This window comes from Tachyglossus aculeatus, chromosome 1 (genome assembly GCF_015852505.1).
Source record: "Tachyglossus aculeatus isolate mTacAcu1 chromosome 1, mTacAcu1.pri, whole genome shotgun sequence".
Classification (NCBI taxonomy): Eukaryota; Metazoa; Chordata; class Mammalia; order Monotremata; family Tachyglossidae; genus Tachyglossus; species Tachyglossus aculeatus.
Window position 1 is genome coordinate 157130581 of NC_052066.1, and position 20228 is coordinate 157150808.

A 20228-nucleotide genomic window follows, 5' to 3' on the forward strand; every position below is an offset into this window, starting at 1 on the left:
TCCCAGGTTACAGTGTATATTGAACCAAGCCTGAAAGGAAGGGCAGTCAGACTTTAATCCAACTGGAAAGAAACTTGTGTCGTGGGCATTGACAGCTGCTGTCCTTGTGCCAGGGGGTCACTCTGGTCACTCAGCAGTCACTCACACTGACTCCCATGCCAATTGTGGCACTGCTTTCAGCACCCCTTCTGGTTTCACTACCAACCTCTTCCAGATTCCACGATGCTACTGCTGTCATTCTGGAATCTCCTGTGATTTTACCAAGAACCCCAACTTCTACTCAGGGACCATGGGGAGCTCAGGATGTCACCGGTCACTGCAGCTCATACCCAGAAGTGGCAGTCGTCACAGTGTAATGGCCACAGCTCCCTTTGAAAGCCCAGAATGGGCCTAGATTCCTCACTCTGGGCTCTTCCTTCCCCTCACATCATGGCCGTGGCACACCAAAGAGAATGGCTATTGAAGTGGGCACAAATGTTCATTTCTTTCAGGTAGCAGTAACTATATTCATTTCTGTGTTTCATCAGATTGAATTATAGCGTTGAATGTGTTGCAGCGAGTTACTTGTCCAAGCCATGTAACATAGTTTATATTAAAAACAGGGCCATTAATTTGCTACCAGATAAGATATTGTTATTAAGTAACATGCCTCTTTTGATAGTATTTTTCCCTCCTGGCTTTTTTCTAAAAATGTATCAGCATATTCTGCTTAAAATATTTGACATAATAATAATTATCGTACTTATAAATGCTTACTATGTGCCAAGCACTCATGTTCTAAGTGCTGGGGTAGATAAAAGTTAATCAAGCTGGACACAGTCCATGTATACACATTGAGGTCATACACTTAATCCCCGTTTTTTGCAGATGAGGTAACAGGCACAGAGGAAGTGAAGTGACTTATAATAATAATAATGATGGTATTTGTTAAGTGCTTACTATGTGCAAAGCACTGTTTTAAACGTTCTGGGGATACAGGGTGATCAGGCTGTCCCACGTGGGGCTCATAATCTTAATCCCCATTTTACAGATGAGGTAACTGAGGCACAGAGAAGTATAGTGACTTGCCCAAAGTCACACAGCCGATAAGTGGCGGAGCTGGGATTAGAACCCGTGACCTCTGGCTCCCAAGCCCGTGCTCTTTCCACTGAGCCACGCTGCTTCTCTATCCAAGGTCCTACAGCAGACAGGTGGTGGAACAGGGATTAGAACCCATGACCTTCTGACACCCATGCCCGGACTCTGTCCATTACACTGTGCTGCTTCTCATGTTAATAATTTCCTATAGCTTTAAATTTTTTACGAGTTACAATTATGGAGAGTGTTTTGTTCACTACCATTTTAATATTTTTGTTCATTGCAGCATATGATTTTAATGAAAGACCAACTATCAAAACAGCATAATGAAGCTGATAGTACCATCAGTCAACTAAAAATAGATGTTGGCGATGAAAGGAAGAGAGTTTCTGAACTTGAAGCTGAAAAGATGGAAATGGCTAAAGAACTAGAAACTCAGAAGGAAAAATTAATCCAGAGTGAATTGGCTCTTAATGAGTTGAATACAAATAAGCAGCAGCTTCAGAGTGAGATTATGGATTTGGTAAATCAACTGAATGTATCACAAGAGTGTAATGCAAACTTTAAAAAGGAGAATACAGAACTTAAGGGGCTTATGAAGCAAAATGAGGAAGAACTTTCTATAGCCCGAAATGAATTGTCAAAGTTAGTTAATAAAGAATCGAATAGTAATTTGCAAGATGTTTTACTTAAAGAAAGGGAAGTCGAAGTTAGAAAACTAAATGAAACTCTTTTGGAAAAGAAACAACTAAATGAAGGTCTGGAGAAAGCAGCTTTTGATCTTAAAATAGAAAATGAGAAGCTGGTTTTAGACTGCGAAGCTGTTAAACAGCAGTTGCAAGAGGCGATTGCCAGCAGGAGCCAGATCTGCCTGGAGAAAGACACCATTTTGGACGCCTTGAGGTTGGAGAAGGAGCAGTTGGAGTCAGAACTGAATCAATCTGAAAAGAGGCTGTCAGAACAAGCGCAGAAATACGAGCGAACGATCAAGGACCTATCAAATGCACGCAATATGGACACTTCTGCTTTACAATTGGAACACGAGCGTTTAATTAAGCTCAATCAAGAGAAAGATTTTGAGATAGCAGGACTCAAAAGGAATATTGAGCAGATGGATGCAGACCATCTAGAAACGAAGGAGATGTTGACAACTAGTCTAGTGGGTCAAAAGCAGTTGGCAGAACTAATAAAAGAGAAAGATAATTTTGTCCAACAACTTAAAGACAGAAGTTCAGCGTTACAGCAGGAGCTCAATGAACATATTCAGGCCTCTAAAAGAAATGAGGTTTTAAAACAAAACATAGAAGACAAGGACAAAAGTCTGGCCGCCATGAAAGAAGAAAACAATCATCTGAAAGAAGAGCTTGAACGACTCAGGGATCAACAGAGTAGATCTGTGCCCATGGCCGAGCCAAAAACTCTAGATATCATTACTGAACTGGAAACCGAGGTGGCCCAGTTGAATGCGATAAGGGACAGCCTCGAAGAAGAAGTAAAACTTCACCGAAAGACAATCGAGGACCAAAATCAGAATGCAGTGCAGCTTTTACAGTCTCTACAAGAGCAGAAAAAGGAACTAGATGAGTTCAAGTTCCAGCATGAGCAAATGAATGTCACGCACAAGCAGCTATTTCTAGAGAAAGAGGAAGAAATAAAAAATTTGCATAAAACAATTGAACAGATCAAAATTCAGTTACACAGTGAAAGGCAGGTCATTCAGACAGATCCTTCCGATAATTTTCAGGAAACCAAAGTCCAGACGCTCAGTGTGGAAAATGGAAATGAAAAACACGACTTGTCAAAAGTTGAAATTGAAAGATTAGTGAAAGGAATCAAAGAGAGAGAGATGGAGATTAAGGTTCTAAATGAAAAGAATGTATCTTTAACCAGACAAATCGATCAGTTGTCCAAGGATGAAGTTGGGAAACTCACTCACATCATTCAGCAGAAAGATTTGGAAATCCAAGCTCTTCACGCAAGAGTTTCTTCTGCATCCTACGTACAGGATGTTGGTTACCTTCAACAGCAACTGCAAGCATATGCTATGGAAAGAGAGCAGGTTTTGGCAGTGCTGAGTGAAAAAACCAGAGAGAACAGCCAGTTAAAAGCAGAGTATCACAGAATCGTAGATATAGTGGCTGCTAAGGAAGCCGCTCTGTTGAAGCTTCAAGAAGAAAACCAGAAGCTCTCTAGTAGATTTGAAAGTAGTGGCCAGGACATGTTTAGAGAGACCATTCAAAATTTATCCCGTATCATCCGCGAGAAAGACATTGAAATCGATGCATTGACTCAAAAGTGTCAGACCCTTCTGACTGTCTTACAGACCTCCGGCACTGGCAACGATAGTGAGCCAGGAGGTGTTAATAGTAATCAGTTTGAGGAGCTTTTGCAGGAACGGGATAAGTTAAAACAGCAAGTAAAGAAGATGGAAGAGTGGAAACAGCAAGTGATGACAACTGTTCAGAACATGCAGCATGAGTCTGCTCAGCTTCAGGAGGAGCTCCATAAACTTCAGGCCCAGGTTTTGGTTGACAGTGACAGCAATTCCAAGCTCCAGGTGGATTACAGTGGCTTGATCCAGAGTTACGAGCAGAACGAAACCAAACTCAGGAGCTTTGGACAAGAGCTGGCCCAAGTCCAACACAGCATAGGGCAACTTCATAACACCAAGGACCTTCTTCTAGGAAAACTGGACAGGGTTTCGCCTCAACGGCCCCCTGGGTCATCGATGGCCACGCGGCCATCAGAGAGTCCCTCGGAAACGCAGGGCGAGAACTCGAAACCACTGCATCAAGAGTTAGAGCAACTGAAAAGGACATTGCAGGAAAAAGAGGCTGCCATTAGAACTCTCCAAGAAAATAATCACAGGCTGTCAGATTCCATTGCCGCAACAGCCGAGCTGGAAAGGAAGGGACAAGAGACGGCCGATTCCGAGATGAAGCAGATAAAGGAAAAGCGGGACATTTTGCAGAAATCGCTTAAGGAAAAGGACCTCTTAATCAAATCAAAAAGTGATCAGCTGCTTTCCGTCAGTGAAAACCTCACCAACAAAGCAAATGAGAACGAGCTTTTAAAGCAGGCCGTAACAAACCTTAAAGAGAGAACTTTAATTTTAGAAATGGATATTCGAAAATTGAAAGAAGAAAATGAAAAAATATTAACAGGTTCCAGAGAAAAGGAAACTGAGTTTCGGGCCTTGCAGGAGACCAATATGCAGTTTTCAATGATGCTGAAAGAAAAGGAGTTTGAGTCTCACTCGATGAAGGAAAAAGCCCTTGCTTTGGAAAAACTACTGAAGGAGAAAGAACAGGTACATTTCCCACGTGGAGGGGGAGGTGGGAGGCGGTAGCAAAATGAAGGACTCAGGACAATGATGACCCTTCTCCCAGCTTTCCTCCTTTCCCATGGACCTCTCCCTTTTTGGCCTTTCCCTGGATATTGTTGGTGGGGTCTCCAGCAAAGCCTCTCCTGCCTCAACAGCTGACACACTTAGCCTCTCAGCTGCTGCCGCTCCTTCCAGCCACTTCTGCAAGAATTTGGGCTGATTTATCCCAAGAAAATAATTCAGTCAATCAATCAGTGGTATTTATTGAGCACTTACTCTGTGCAGAGCACTGTACTAAGCGCTTGGGAGAGTTGGTAGGCACATTCTCTGCCCACCACGAGCTCACAGTCTAGAGGGGCTTTAGTGATGGCATCTCCTTCCTGGTGCGGCTTTGATCTTCGAGGAGCAGCCCAGGCTTCCCCACTGGTAATTTGTTGAGTTCTGATCTTGTATATATCAGGTCAGTAACAAAGCACTGAGTCATACAGAATTTCTGACCAGCTTAAAATACGAGAGACTCTCATGGTGTTAACATGAAGTTATCTTTTTTCCCCACAGTTGGTAAAGAAGTTGCATTAGTGAATTATTTTATGAATTGGTGTGTGATGCTACCTAGCAAAATATCATCGTAGTAGTTCCCAAACTGTGTTAAATTAGTCCAAAGGGCTCTGTTTAGCAAATGTTTTCTTATTCACAGTGATTATGAATATTAAATGTAACTCTTCTAATCTTTGTAGTCATTTTGAACAAATGTACCCCAAAGATGTTAAGTTAACATGTATGGTTCCTGTAAGATTGTTTTGGGTTGTTCTCTTTTCTGAAGTGTGAACTTGTGTCTTTTTCTACAAGGGTAAGACTGGCGAATTGAATCAACTCTTAAATGAAGTTAAATCCATGCAAGAGAAAGCAGTTATGTTTCAGCAGGAGAGAGACCAAGTCATGGTGGCTCTGAAGCAGAAACAAATGGAAAGCAATGCCCTACAGAATGAGGTATACCTCTAGGAAATAAAGAACAAGATAAAACTTCATTACAGAAATTATTTAGTGATTATCAAGAAGAAAATACCACAACAAATATAAAAAAGTAAAGCTTACCAGTAGTTTACTTTCTGATCATATTTCTTACTCTTCGGGCATCAAAATTGTGTGTGTGAGTGTGTGTGTGTGTGTGTGTGTGTGTGTGTGTGTGACATACGCACATAGTAATAATAATAATTGTGGTATTTGTAAAGCACTTGCAATGTGCCAGAGCATTGTACTAACCACTGGAATAGATAGAAGATAATCAGGTCCCGTGTGGGGAATCACAGTCCAAGTAGAAGGGAAAGCACATATTGAATCACTATTTTACAGATTGGAAAACTGAGGCACAGAGAAGTTAAGTGACTTGTCCAAGGTCACACAGCAGGTAAGTGGCAGAGCTAGGATTAAAACCCAGATCCCCTGACTTGCAGGTACATGTTCTTTCAGTCAGTCATCTTTCCACTAGGCCATGCTGTTTCTCTGATCACGGTCATAGAGAAGATGTCATAGTCATGAAGTCAGAAGTAGAAAACTCATTTTCATTCATGAGAAGTTCTCGCTGCTGGTAAAATGTAAAATATATCCTCTCCAGGTTCAACATTTACATGACAAAGAGTTACGTCTAAACCAAGAGCTGGAGAGGTTGCGTAACCACCTTTTAGAGACCGAGGACTCCTACACTCGTGAAGCTTTGGCCGCAGAAGATCGAGAAAACAAGCTAAAAAAGAAAGTCTCGTTATTGGAGGAAAAGTTAGTTTCTTCTTCTAATGCAGTGGAAAGTGCAAGGTAATGTTTCAGAGTTCAAATGTAGCAGAGCAATATTTACTATAAACATTAATTTTACGTGAAAATTAGATCTCCGCAACATTGCCAAGATCCGCCCTTTCCTCTCCATCCAAACCACTACCCTGCTCGTTCAAGCTCTCATCCTATCCCGTCTGGACTACTGCATCAGCCTTCTCTCTGATCTCCCATCCTCGTGTCTCTCCCCACTTCAATCCATACTTCATGCTGCTGCCCGGATTGTCTTTGTCCAGAAACGCTCTGGGCATGTTACTCCCCTCCTCAAAAATCTCCAGTGGCTACCAGCCAATCTGCGCATCAGGCAGAAACTCCTCTCCCTGGGCTTCAAGGCTGTCCATCACCTCGCCCCCTCCTACCTCACCTCCCTTCTCTCCTTCTTCAGCCCAGCCCGCACCCTCCGCTCCTCTGCCGCTAATCTCCTCACTGTACCTCGTTCTCGCCTGTCCTGCCATCGACCCCCGGCCCACGTCATCCCCCGGGCCTGGAATGCCCTCCCTCTGCCCATCCGCCAAGCTAGCTCTCTTCCTCCCTTCAAGACCCTACTGAGAGCTCACCTCCTCCAGGAGGCCTTTCCAGACTGAGCCCCTTCCTTCCTCTCACCCTCGGCCCCTTCTCCATCCCCTCCATCTTACCTCCTTCCCTTCCCCAAAGCACCTGTATATATGTATATATGTTTGTATATATTTGTTACTCTATTTATTTATTTTACTTGTACATATCTATTCTATTTATTTTATTTTGTTAGTATGTTTGGTTTTGTTCTCTGTCTCCCCCTTCTAGACTGTGAGCCCGCTGTTGGGTAGGGACCATCTCTATGTGTTGCCGACTTGTACTTCGCAAGCGCTTAGTACAGTGCTCAGCACACAGTAAGCACTCAATAAATACGATTGATTGATTGATCTTGGGCAAAAATTTGGTAGACTTTAAGGTTGATAGCTTCAGTTTTCACAATCATTTGTATGAGAATTTTTGTAGTTTAGTTTGAACATTTTAAGTCTCTCCCTGACCATTAAAATGTTTGTTCTGCGGCATAATATACATGTGCATGGCTAGCTTCCGTGAAATCTACAACTCCGTAGAGTAAGGAGGGTCCCATCAGGAGCAACGGATGAGCCTTAGTCCCGAGAAACTATGCAGAGGAATTGTTTTTCAGTGCTAGTGACTTGCACAGCACTGTGTGTACTTTCTCTTTCCCATTTGGGCAAGGGATTCAGCAAAACGGGTAGGTGGGCAGAGGTACCAGTCCATTGCAGGGTGCTCCCTGTTAGCTACAAGCAGAAGCAAGCATAAAGCACAGGGCTCCAGATTCCCAGAGCAGTGCTCTTTCCCTTGGACCAATGGCAGGGTGGAAACCTGCATTCTAATAATAATGATGGCATTTGATAAGCGCTTACTATGTGCCAAGCACTGTTCTAAGCACTGGGGTAGAGACAAGGTTCTCAGGTTGTACCATGTGGGGTGCTCAGTCTTAATCCCCATTTTTCAGATGAGGTAACTGAGGCACAAAGAAGTTAAATGACTTTCCCAAAGTCTCACAGCTGACAAGTGGCGGGGGCGGGATTAGAAACCACGACCTCTGACTTCCAAACCCGTGCTCTTTCCACTAAGCCACGCTGCTTCTCCATTATAGGAGGAAAGTAATGAAGAGCGATGTAGTTTAGCGTGGCACTTCTACTTTAATACTAGTGTAAATAGTCTTGTTTCACGTGGATTGGATATGTTGGAAGTTGCGTCTGTCACTTTTATCCCTCCAGCCTTCCAGCAGTTTTCCCCATCAGCCTCCTTTTCACTTAGGTCCCTTTGCTCTTTTACCAGCTGTCTCTTTCTCTGCCCAGTGACTCATTCTTAGACCATTACCCCCATCTTTGTCCCTTATTCAGGATTCTGAATTCTCAGAGTTTTTTGGCCCCCATGGCACTCTATCTAAGATCCCCGCTTCATTTTTCTTTTTTTTACCAACTTAATACTCCTTTCTATCTATTTTAAGTATGGGTTGGCAGATCTCTTTATATAGTGAGACACTAGTGTTTAAGAACTTATATTTTGTTGTTAGTGATATGAATTCAATACGTTAGTGAAGCTTGAAGATCGATTCCCTGTAATCGAAGAGTTCAGGTATTGGAAAGCATCCGCCTGAAGGGGTTCTGGGTATTGTTTGATCATTTTGATTATTATACTTGCTTATGCAAAAGTGGTACTCCTGCCTGTTTTCAGCTGAATGACCACTGGCAGCACCAAAGCAAAAGATGTTTTTTTCAAAGAAATGAAATACTGCCCCGTCCGTACACTATAAACTCCTTTAGAGCAGGGATCCATGTACCAACTCTATTGTGCTCCCCCTAAAACTAAGTACAGTGTTTTGCACACAGAAAACTCTCAATAAAGGTGATTGGTTACACAAAGCATTAGTAAATACAAAATTTTAGGGTTTTGAATTGAACACAGTTTGTTCTTGCAAATCACTTTCTTCAAATTAGGGTTAGGCTAGTTGAGATAATCAGAATTCAGCTAGCTGCAAAAACTGGGGTTTGAATATCTTGGCTAGGCACCTAGTCAATGGTGATTTTACTAGCAGAGTAGCTTAAGTGCAGATAGCTGGTTAAAAAAAGATTTTTGGGTAAACAGCTTTCTGCTGTGAAAACTGATTCACTTTCTACTTTCTCTTACCAAATAAAAAGTTTTGCATGTGGAAAAAAAACCTTTATGCTTGAAGTCCTTTTAGTCTGACAAAACATAGCACTAGCCGTTCCTTTTAACAGAACAGGAAAGTAATATTCAGTGAAATCTTACAAAATAAGGAAACAAAACCCTCCAAATGAATAGTAGATGAAATCACGGAAATTCCTATTATACTTATGGTGTGATAACTAACTACTGCCAGAATCTCAGGCTTGATCCTTTTTTATTTTCATGAGAAAATGTAATTTTCTTGGAAGTTTTCTGTATAGAATCGTATTAGCATTGTGTGAACTCAGTAAAATGAAAGGTGACACCTGCTCTGTTGGAACAATGGAAATGGAGTTATCCAGGTAACTAAGTTTTAAATTAGACAAAGAGGGGTCACCTTTTCAAACTGTAATTCAGATGGAAATGACAATTTTGTATCCATCTTTTTTGAAAGGGGTGAGAGTGAAAGTTAAATGCTACATTGCTGTTCTCTGAATTCTTCTACAATATCAGCATTCAGAATTTTTTTTTTAAATCCATAAAATTGATCGTTTATGTAGGCTGTTGATTATGGTCTTTCAGAAACTGCTAATTCACATGTCAAAAATCAGTGTTATGTTGCTCAGTAACAGTTTTGTATGTGTCACCGTGTGACATGTTAATCTCCTGAGAAATGACCAATATACTTTAGGTAATGAAAGGGATAGGATTTTCTGTCTCTTGTTTTGGAGGTACAGTCATGGTATCTTTAAGTTCTAAAGACTTACATCTATTTTATTATATTTCTGATATTTTTTACGTTGTCATAACAAAATAAAGCCTGCAGCTTAAATGGTGAAAGTTTACTCTCTCATTTTTTCAAGTTTAATGGTAACCACAGAGGAATGAAATCAATGGATGCTCAGTGGTATTAGTGAAACAAGCTAAAGAAGCTGCTTAAACGATAGCAAACAATAATGAATGTTTCCTCTGGTTAGGTATAACCTCACCGTTACTAAGTGTGGGTTTGTTAGGGAGAAAGGGACTGGAAAATCCAGGGAAGACACACATGGTGGAGACCTGGGTGGGGAATTGCTGTCAGAGGCAGCCAGCTGACTTCTTAGATTCACATTTTAATCGAATTGTCAGTCAAAACCTGTTGCTCAAATTCCAGAGGCTGATTGTATTTGAAAGCTGTACTAGAATCAAATAAATGTTGTCTGGGAAATGATAGCCCTAAGGCATAGAAAAAATATTTTAATTGTATTTCCTCTAATGGTACTCTACCTGAAATTTCAGTCTTTCGTTTTGACAATTAGGTGTTGGGCAGAGCACCGCCAGAATTGGGGGATTTCAATATCAAGAAAGGCATAAACTGAAATTAAATCAGTGGTATTTATTGAGCACTAATTGTATTCAGAGCACTGCACTAAGTGAATGGAAGAGTACAAAGCAGAATTAGCAGATGCGTTCCTGCCCATAATGAACCTACAGTCTAGAGGATTAAAGAAACCTGTTTAGCCAAGATTCTCTTAATGTAGATTTCATTCTGAATGAACAAAGAGCAGTAGCCAAGGATGTGAGTTCAGGATAATTTAGTTTGAAAATACAGTGTTCTGTATGGTTCAATCAATCAATCAGTGGTATTAATTGAGCACTTACTGTGTGCACCGTTCTAAACACTTGGGAGAGTATAATACAAGATAAATTATCAGAAACGTTCCCTGCCCCTGATAAGAGTAAGGTCACTGTGTCACTTTTCAGATTCACTGAGGGGAAATAGTAAATTCCTCTTAAATCAGGTAGACCATTGTGATGCCAGATGCCTGACTTTTTAATGTATTTAATTTGTAGCCATCAAGCCAGTCTGCAGGTGGAATCTTTGCAAGAGCAGTTGAACCTGGTTTCTAGGCAGAGAGATGAAAGTGCACATCAGCTCTCCGTCTCACAGGACCAAGTGAAACAGTATGCGTTGTCACTGGCCAACCTCCAGATGGTGTTAGAGCAGTTTCAGCAGGGTAAGATGTGACCCATCCCTCAATTAAAAAGTTTTCTTTTCAAATTACTCTAAGTAACATTTTAGATAATTAGATACATTGTGTTCATGTAGGTCCTAATCGTGGCCTCTCTTGCATTTCAGCTATGATTTAGACCTAATAAAAGCATTACTAAAATCTCAAATATAATATAACTTTTTTTTTTTTAGAGGAAAAGGCCATGTATTCAGCTGAATTAGAAAAGCATCAGAAGCAGATTTCAGAGTGGAAAACAAAAGCAGAGAATCTGGAGGGCCAAGTGTCTTCATTACAGGTAGGCTGAGGAGCTTAATTATGTGTCCAAAACAGTCACTTGTAAAACTGGAGAAAATACTACCTCTTCTACACTCTTACTATTTACTTCACTGAGCACCTGTAGAATATCATTAATCTTGATTTTTGAGAGCTGTTGTATGTTTGTATATGTACATAATCAAATTCAGGAAGCCTCAAGTCACACTTTGCCACTGATTATGTAAAATTATGTAGATCATTTCAACACTGAACTCTTAGAATTCCAGTTGCTAAAAAATGTACTATGTGTAATTGGATATTTAGAAAATCATTAGATGAAATTCATTAATACTCAGATTTTGATAACAGTAACAAGAAGAGAATTGAGGCAATATCCACGTAGGGCAGACCAGAAAAAAAAAAAACTCCTTCACTTGAATCATCTCTATGCTTACCTCCATTCTCTTTCCTTGACTGTGGACTCTTAGTCATTTTAGTCATTTTTCCTAAATTACAGAAAAAAAATTATTTTCTGAAGTGGGATTAAACTCAGGATAAAGCTGACTTAGATTCTTACTTTTGGTCCAGTATATTTTTAAAATAAGCATTTTTCACTTAAAAAGCAATAGCTGATTTTGGATGCAGTGAATAATAATGGAGGCAACTGTGATATTTATTTTTATTCTACTCATTGTTAGATGTGCCTCAGACTTTTGAAGTTGCCATGTTATGAGTACACTGAATCAGTATAATTAATTCTAATTAGATTTCTTCCATTAAAGGAAAGTTTGGACGAAGCAAATGCTGCTTTGGACTCAGCTTCAAGGCTTACAGAACAATTGGACCTCAAGGAAGAACAGATTGAAGGACTTAAAAAAGAAGGTATTTAAAATCTTGTTTTTTCTAAGGACTATTTAGGAAATGGGTTGTACTACAAGGAAAATGATCAAACTAATTAGTAATTATTTCTTACAAGTCAAAATGCGAATTGTTTCCTTTCTGGTTTGCATTACAGTTAGGGAGTTAGAAAAGGATAAGACCGTTCTGTGTTTGTAGGAGTGCCCAGGCAGTCTCTCACCATGGATTCTAGACTTCATGATGGCCTGGCAAACATTCTTGAGATAATCATTGCCCCTTGAGGGTATTGGTTTGCCTGGAGTACTTCTTTGACCTGTGTTACGCCACTGAGACCAGGTTCAAAATTTGCCTCAGTAAGGATCCTTAGAAAGTGGGGGTGTCTGCTCCAGAAGCTCTGACCCCCGGAAGCCTCTGTCCACACTGTTTATTTGCAACTACCCTAGCACGTAGCCCAGTGGTAGCCACAGTTAAGTACCTGATCAGAATCACCTGGGGAGTAGGAAGCTTTTAGGGCCTTTGAATTCCAGACCATTTTGAGGGATTTAAGGGCCAGGCTGAACTGGAGCCTCCACTGAATCCATATAGTATATCTGACTGAACATAACCTCCATACCAGTCCTCAGTACTATCTTGGCATTCACCTTGATGATGTATAATAAGAATAATAACAGTGGTATTTGTTAAGCACTTATTTTGTGCAAGGCACTGTACTAAACACTGGGGTAGATACAAGCAAATGAGGTTGGACACAATCCCTGTCCCACAGTGGGCTTATTCCCCATTTTACAGATGAGGGAACTGAAGCACAGAGAAGTGAGGTGACAACTAAGGTCACGCAGCAGACAAGTGGCGGATCTGGAACTAGAACCAGGTCCTTCTCACTCCCAGGTCCATGCTTTATCCACTAGACCACACTACTTGCCAAGTGGATACACATTTCCTGAGGCCGATTCTCTTTTTGGGAGTATTTTTATCTTTTTTTGATGTCATCAGTTGACCAGAGGAAAAGAAAGAACATTTTGCAGTGATAGTGTATGAAAGACCAGAAAGAAACGAGTTAGACAAGAAGGGGTGTAATGAATGGTTGACTTTAATGGTTTTAAGTGCCATACTCACTTTAGGATCCATCTTACATTCATCAAAATTAAGTTCTATTAATGGGAGCTAGGTGTTTAACAATTTTAAATTTGGAATACTTTTTTAAAGCAAACTAGCTCTTCAAAAAGTATTTTTTATTTTTCTGATGTAACTAGGTTCTAGATTGGGCCGTTTCAATAGAAGCATTGTGTTTTGGTTTTTTTTTCCCTTCCCTCAGTCATTAAGTACTTTAAATGTTGATGAATGTTGTAATACTGTACTTTATTTTTAACACAAAACTTGGCCAGACAGTAAAGAAATTTGCCAGAAGAAACAATTTTGTTTGAAACAGACTAATGGTTTTTCTGTAAGAAAGTATTCAGAGAAGTGAATTGTGTAAGGAGAAATTAGGTGGATTGTTTTACTTTTAAGCATCCGTAGATAGATGAGAAGTTGACATGGAGTTTCAGCAGTTACTGCTTAACAATGTAAGGAAATCTGTTTTTCAAAAATGCTTTATTGAAATGTCTTAATCATCCCATATCTACAAGAGTGTTTGCACATTCTGAATTCGGTTTGATAAGATTATCAAAATTTACATGTGAAATATAGTGTCTGGGAATGATAATTTACCAGACCCAATAAGCCTATTTCAGTAGTGTTAGATACAAGAAAACCCTTGTTTTAGAGCAGATGCAGTGGGCTAATTCATATCGTGGTAATTGTGATGGGCTGCTACTGCATTGTTCAGTGGCTAGAGAAAAATAAAATGTTGTGGACAGGAAGAGCTCATTAGCAAAGGCTAACTGTAATATGTTCAAGTCCTGAGACTGAATTAGCCTTCAATTCAGGTGTTCTTAGGTTGTGTGTCTTTTATGAGTAAATATGTCAAAATAGTGGTGTGTTCTGAAAGAAACTCTCTTAAGCGAAACTAAGATTGTCCTTGGCCTGCTCTTTGACTTCACATTCCTCCGGATACATTTTTAGTAATTTGGAAGCAACTTAAGTCACATTCTTTTCAAAACTAACTTGGTTGCTGATAAGGCAGTACCCAATTAGTTTGAGTCAGTTCTCCAGTACCATGGGGCGTTACTTTCTTAACATTATGAAAGTGTACTTTGTAATAGGCATGTGCACATTCTTTTCTTCCATCGTCAGGTGTCCTATCCCTCCAGGTGGGTGGTGTTGGAAGATCATTCCCTATTTTCCCAGTAGTGTACTACGTAAAAACATATACTCAGTTATATTAATTGAGCGCTTACTGTATGTGGAACACTGTTCTAAATGCTTGGGAGATTACAGTACAACAAAGTTGGTAGACGTGTTCCCTGCCCACACCGAGGTTATGGTCTAGAGGGAGAGAGACATATGAATAAATCATTTTTGGATCGGTACATAAGTACTATGGGGCTAGAGGTGGGGTGAATAACAAATGCATAAGGGTCACAGATTCAAGTGCACAGATGACACAGGAGGGAGAGAGTGCTGGGAAAAAGAGGCCTTAACTGGGGAAGGCTTTTTGGTGATGTGACCTTAATATGGCTTTGAAGTTGGGGTGAATGGTGGTCTGGCCTATTTGGAGGGAAGACGGGGGAAGTTCCACTCCAAAGGGAGGACATGGGAAAGGGGTTGACAGTGAGGTAGACAAGATCAGGGCGCAGTGTGCAGGCTGGGCTGTAATAGGTCAGTAAGTTAAGGGAGGAGGGAGCAAGCTGATTGAGTGCTGATTGAGGGCAGAAACTCCTCACCCTGGGCTTCAAGGCTGTCCATCACTTCACCCCCTCCTACCTCACCTCCCTTCTCTCCTTCTACAGCCCAGCCCGCACTCTCCGCTCCTCTGCTGCTAATCTCCTCACCGTGCCTCCGTTCTCGCCTGTCCCGCCGTCAGCCCCCGGCCCACATCATCCCCCGGGCCTGGAATGCCCTCCCTCCCCACATCCGCCAAGCTAGCTCTCTTCCTCCCTTCAAGGCCCTACTGAGAGCTCACCTCCTCCAGGAGGCCTTCCCAGACGGAGCCCCCTCCTTCCTCTCCCCGTCCTCCCCGTCTCCATCCCCCCCGCCTTACCTCCTTCCCTTCCCCACAGCACCTGTATATATGTATATATGTTTGTGCATATTTATTACTCTTTATTTTACTTGTACATATCTATTCTATTTATTTTATTTTGTTAATATGTTTTGTTCTCTGTCTCCCCCTTCTAGACTGTGAGCCCACTGTTGGGTAGGGACCATCTCTATATGTTGCCAACTTGTACTTCCCAAGCACTTAGTACAGTGCTCTGCACACAGTAAGCGCTCAATAAATATGATTGATTGAGGGAGCAGGCTAAAAGCTAAAAGCTAAAAGGAGTTTCTGTTTGATGCAAGAATATAAATAAAACATATGTTATTGGAGAACGGATTATGCTACACATCAAGAACTGCGCCTATGTAAATATAGGGAAAATAGTAAAAAGAAGAATATGCACAAGTACCCATTTGGTTACAATTTTGTGTTGGAAGTGACTCAGTGATTTCATTCTTGTGGTGAAATTAGCCAGAACTATGGGATTATCCCAGTAATGTTATGTTAATTTTGAGTACTCTGGGGTCAAAAAGATCAGTCAGTCAGTGGTATTTGAGTTCTTTCTGGGTGTAGAGCACTGTACTAAGCTCCTGGGTGAGTACTATACAACAGTGTTGGTTGACATGTTCCCTGTCCACCAGGAGTTTATAGTAATAATTGTGATGTTTGTTAAGCACTTACAATGTGCCAATCACTATACTGGGGTAGACACAAGATAATCAGGTTGGCTACAGTCCGTGTTCCACATGGGGCTCACAGTCTTAATCCCCATTTTACAGATGAGGTAGCTGAGGCACAGAGAAGTTAAGTGACTCACCTAAGGTCACACAGCAGGCAAGTGCCATAGCGAGGATTTAGAACCCAGTTCCTTCTGACTCCCAGGCTTGTGCTGTATCCATTAGGCCACACAAGGGAAGGCAGATATTAAAAGAAGTTGTTGTCTTTTCTGGGGCGGGGCTGGGGGGAGGACAGTTATGGCATTTAAGTGCCTACTATGTTCCAGGCAGTGCACTAAGCACTGGGTTAGGTACAAGCTAATCAGGTTGGACACAGTCCATGTTCCACTTGGGCCACCCGGTCTTAATTCCCATTTTACAGAAAAGGTAACTGAGGCACAGAGAAGTCCTGAATTATTATCCAAGGTCACTCAGCAGACAAGTGGCAGATCCGGGATTAGAACCTAAATCCTTCTGACTCCCAGGCTCATCTCTGTCCACTAGGCCATTGTTGCTTTGCTACTCTCATACTACAGCCCTCCTCGAATGGTAACCTTCTCACTGTGCCTTGATTTCATCTTTCTCACCGCCGACCCCTCGCCCATGTCCTGCCTCTGGCCCGGAACACTCTCCCTCCTCAAATCCAACAGAGAATTACTCTTCCCTCCTTCAAAGCCTAATTGAGGGTACATCTGTTCCAAGAGGCCTTCCCTGACTGAGCCCCCCCTTGCCTCTTCACCCAATCCCTTCTGCGTCACCCGACTTGCTTCCTTTGTTCATCCCCTTTCCCAGTCCCACGGCACTTATGTCCATATCTGTAATTTGTTTATATTAATGTCTGTCTACCCGCCCATAGACTGTAAGCTCATTGTGGGCAGGGAACGTGTGTGTGTGTGTGTGTGTATTGTCATACTCTCCGAAGCACTTAGTACAGTGTTCTGCACACAGGAACTGCTCAATAATTGCGATTGAATGAATAAATTAATACACCTAGGTACATAACTGTTGTGGGGTTGAGGGTAGGGTGAGAATCAATTTGGAAGCAACTTAAGTCACATTCTTTTCAAAACTAACTTGGTTGCTGATAAGGCAGTACCCAATTAATTTGAGTCAGTTCTCCAGTACCGTGGGGCGTTACTTTCTCAATCAGTGTGTATATTGAATGCTTCCTGTTTGCAGAGCACTATACTAAGCACTTGGAAGAGAAAAATGCAGTAGACCTGATGGACACATTCCCTGCCCTCAACAAGCTTACAGTCTAGCAAGGGCTTAAAAGGCACAGACCCAAGTTTAGAGGTGTTGTAGAAGAGAGTGGGAATGGAGTAAATGAGAGCTTAGTCAGGAGGAGATGTGAGTTTAATAAGGCTTTGGAGGTGAGGTGAGTGGTAGGCAGGTGCATGTGACAGGGGAGGGACTTCCAGGCCAAAGGGAGGCTGTAGGCAAGGGTTCAGTGGTGAGAAAGACAAGAGTAAGGTGCAGTGAATAGGTTGCTGTGGGAGAAGCGAAGCAAGTGGATTGGGTTGTAGTAGGAAATCAGTGAGGTAAGATAAGAGGAGTTGAGCCGATAGGTTTAAAGCTAACGGAAAATGCTAGCATCTCAGATGCAGGTTTGCTCCAGGGAATTCCTCCTTTGAAACATGTGGTTCCCGGGGCAGGAGGGGGAGAAGGGTTAGAACACATGAACGCCACAGATTCAAGCTCACGCCAGAGTTTCTTATTTGAGACACACACCCACACACCTGGTTAAGAAAAAGAGAAGACTCAGAACACCCAAACATAGCAACGATGGGCTTACACCTGGGATAGAATTTCATCACTGAGATGTAGGAAGAAGGGGGTTTCTTCATTGAGGGTCTGTTTGCAGCCCTTGGGAGAGTGCAGTAGAAGTAAAACACATATTTTTAGTGCTTCTGTATTTTTCTCCTCTTTCTGCCCACCTTCCCTCCTTCTATAAAATTCTTTTCTTTTCCTGCTCCCCTTATTGCTAGATGTAATTCTTATAACACCCTGTATAATACCAGTCTCCTGTTTTGGAATTGCAAAAATTATGCAAAGTAGTGACACAATTATGCAGATAAATGTGGTGTTTTGAAAGGCGTAAAACCAAAGATAAAGGATGAGTTTTATTTGTTCATTATTACTGACCTTTCCTTTTGGAAATGCTTATCCTTCAGTGGTTCTTTGCTCTAAATTATATTGTTATTTTAGCTGCCATTATAATGGTGAAAAACTTAGACTCAGGCATTCATTCCTTTATTTTAAATGCTCATATGCATGCATTTAATGCTGAATAGTGAATTCACAAATTAAACTCAGGATAACTGCCTTCTGTACTGTATTCCTTAACATTTAAATTTTTACTCTCAAAAAATTCCCCTTAAAGGCATTAACTGTAAAAATGCCTGACTTCTTTATTATCTTAAGCGCATTCTCCAGATAGGCACCACAGTAGACTGTTCGATCTGGTTCTCTAATCACTGTAATCACTGTAAAGTCTCCAACTGGCCAACTTTGGAATTCCACTCTCTGATCACAACCTCCTGACCCGCATTCTCTCCCACACACCTGCTCCCGGCAAATCTGTCCTGTTCCCTCCCCCACTCTTTCAATCCCCTCCACTTTTCCAGAGTCATCATGTCCCAATCTGCATTTCATCTACATCTACACAACACACAAGTCAATGCCCTCAACACTGCACTCTCCACTGAACTCAACTCCTTCATTCCCCTGTCCCTCCGTTGATTTCTTACCACCCACCTGCCACTTTGGATCACCTCCACTCTTGTGCATGAGCTTCGGAACGCTGCTGGGGAAAAACTGGACACCAGCCGACCTTGTCCATCTCAAACTCATCGTCACCTGCTGTAACTTTGCCCTCACCTCCACCCAGCAACAATACTTCTCCATCCATATGGACTCCCGTACCCATTGCCCGTGTCAGCTGTTTCAGACTTTTAACTTTCTCCCCAAACCCCTTGTCCCTACCCCTTTCCATCTCTTACCACTAATGACCTTGCCAGGCGTTTCATTGATGAAATAGAAATCATCAGGTGTGGCCTTCTTAAAATCTTCTCTGTTCCTCCTGAGTCCCATCATTCCCAGCAGTATCTCAAGAAGAGATGTCCTGTTTCCTCTCCCCCCGTACTTGCACCTCCATCCCATCTCTTCGCACCCTGTCAAAACATGTGCCCCCTCCCTGACCTCAATCTTAAATCATTTTTTTATCCAGTGGCTTCTTCCCCACTGTTTTCAAACATACTCATGTATGTCCCCTCCTAAAAATACCCTCCCTCAACCCCACGGCTTGCATTGTTTTTCGCCCCATTTTACTATCTCCAGAGCACTCTACCGACTTGGAAGAGTCCAGTGCTGTTAGTAAACACAATCCTTTCCCTCAGGAAGCTGGTGAATGGTACCTTAGCTGCATCTAGAGTAGACCGAAGGTCCAGATGGTCAACTTCACTTTCTGACAAGGAGAAAACCAAGAAGGGCTGGAAACAGGCCCTTGAGACTTTCCTTCTCTCCTGCTTGCTGCTGCCGATTATTACTTACTTCACAGGTAAAAGGTTTCCTGCTTCCCTGAACCTAGTTAGTGTGAAGGCAAGACAGTTACAAGCCTGATCTGAGACTCATCCACACTTTATGAGCTAATGTGATTATTCATTGTGAAGAGCCAGGCAGGTCATTTGGACTTTGGAGTTACCCTGCAAATTTGGATGGAAGGTGCCTGAAAATTTTAAATTCTTTGTATGGTACTGATCGTAATTTCTAGGCTTCTAAAGTATATTTTCATGCTGAGGTCACCATTTTTGTCACTCTGAAATGCAACTTCAAAGTGATGTGGGGAATTAGAACAGGTAAAAGAAAACTTTCTTTCAAAAGAGTTCCCATTGATGTAAGATTGAAAGATTTGATTTTCAGAGGTAAAGGGGGAAATAGAGCTTTCCACAGAGTAGAGTGATCCCACAAGGGGCTCACAGCCTATGTGAGACAATCACATAGAATAATAGGAATAAATTTTCAACAACAGTAAGTTACAAATAGAAGCAATCCAAATCTAGAACGTGAAAATAGCTAAAACTGTATTTACGACAGTGCTGTCCTGAGGTGTTTTACCACCTAGACAAACAGTTCTCAGAGTTTTGGATAATAATGAGAAGTAACATGGATAGAGCACAGACAGGCCTGGGAATCAGAAGGACCTGGCTTCTAATTCCAGCCCTGCTACTTGACCAGTGTGACCTTGGGCAAGTCACTTCTCTCTGTGCCTCAGTTACCTCATCTGTAAAATGGGGATTAAGATGGTGAGCCCCATGTGGGACAGGGACTGTGACCAACCTGATTACCTTGAATCTACCCTGATGCTT

General features: G+C 41.7%; 1 protein-coding gene across 1 annotated transcript in view; it reads left to right on the forward strand.

Moving 5' to 3' along the window:
• The window catches only part of TRIP11 (thyroid hormone receptor interactor 11), a 74552-nt gene that overhangs the window by 31606 nt on the left and 22718 nt on the right, over positions 1–20228 (forward strand). Inside the window, exons 11-16 of the mRNA XM_038748866.1 lie at positions 1364–4387; positions 5252–5392; positions 6018–6211; positions 10730–10893; positions 11082–11185; positions 11928–12027. Coding sequence (XP_038604794.1) covers positions 1364–4387; positions 5252–5392; positions 6018–6211; positions 10730–10893; positions 11082–11185; positions 11928–12027 — 3727 coding nt within the window. The remainder of the gene's footprint in view (positions 1–1363; positions 4388–5251; positions 5393–6017; positions 6212–10729; positions 10894–11081; positions 11186–11927; positions 12028–20228) is intronic.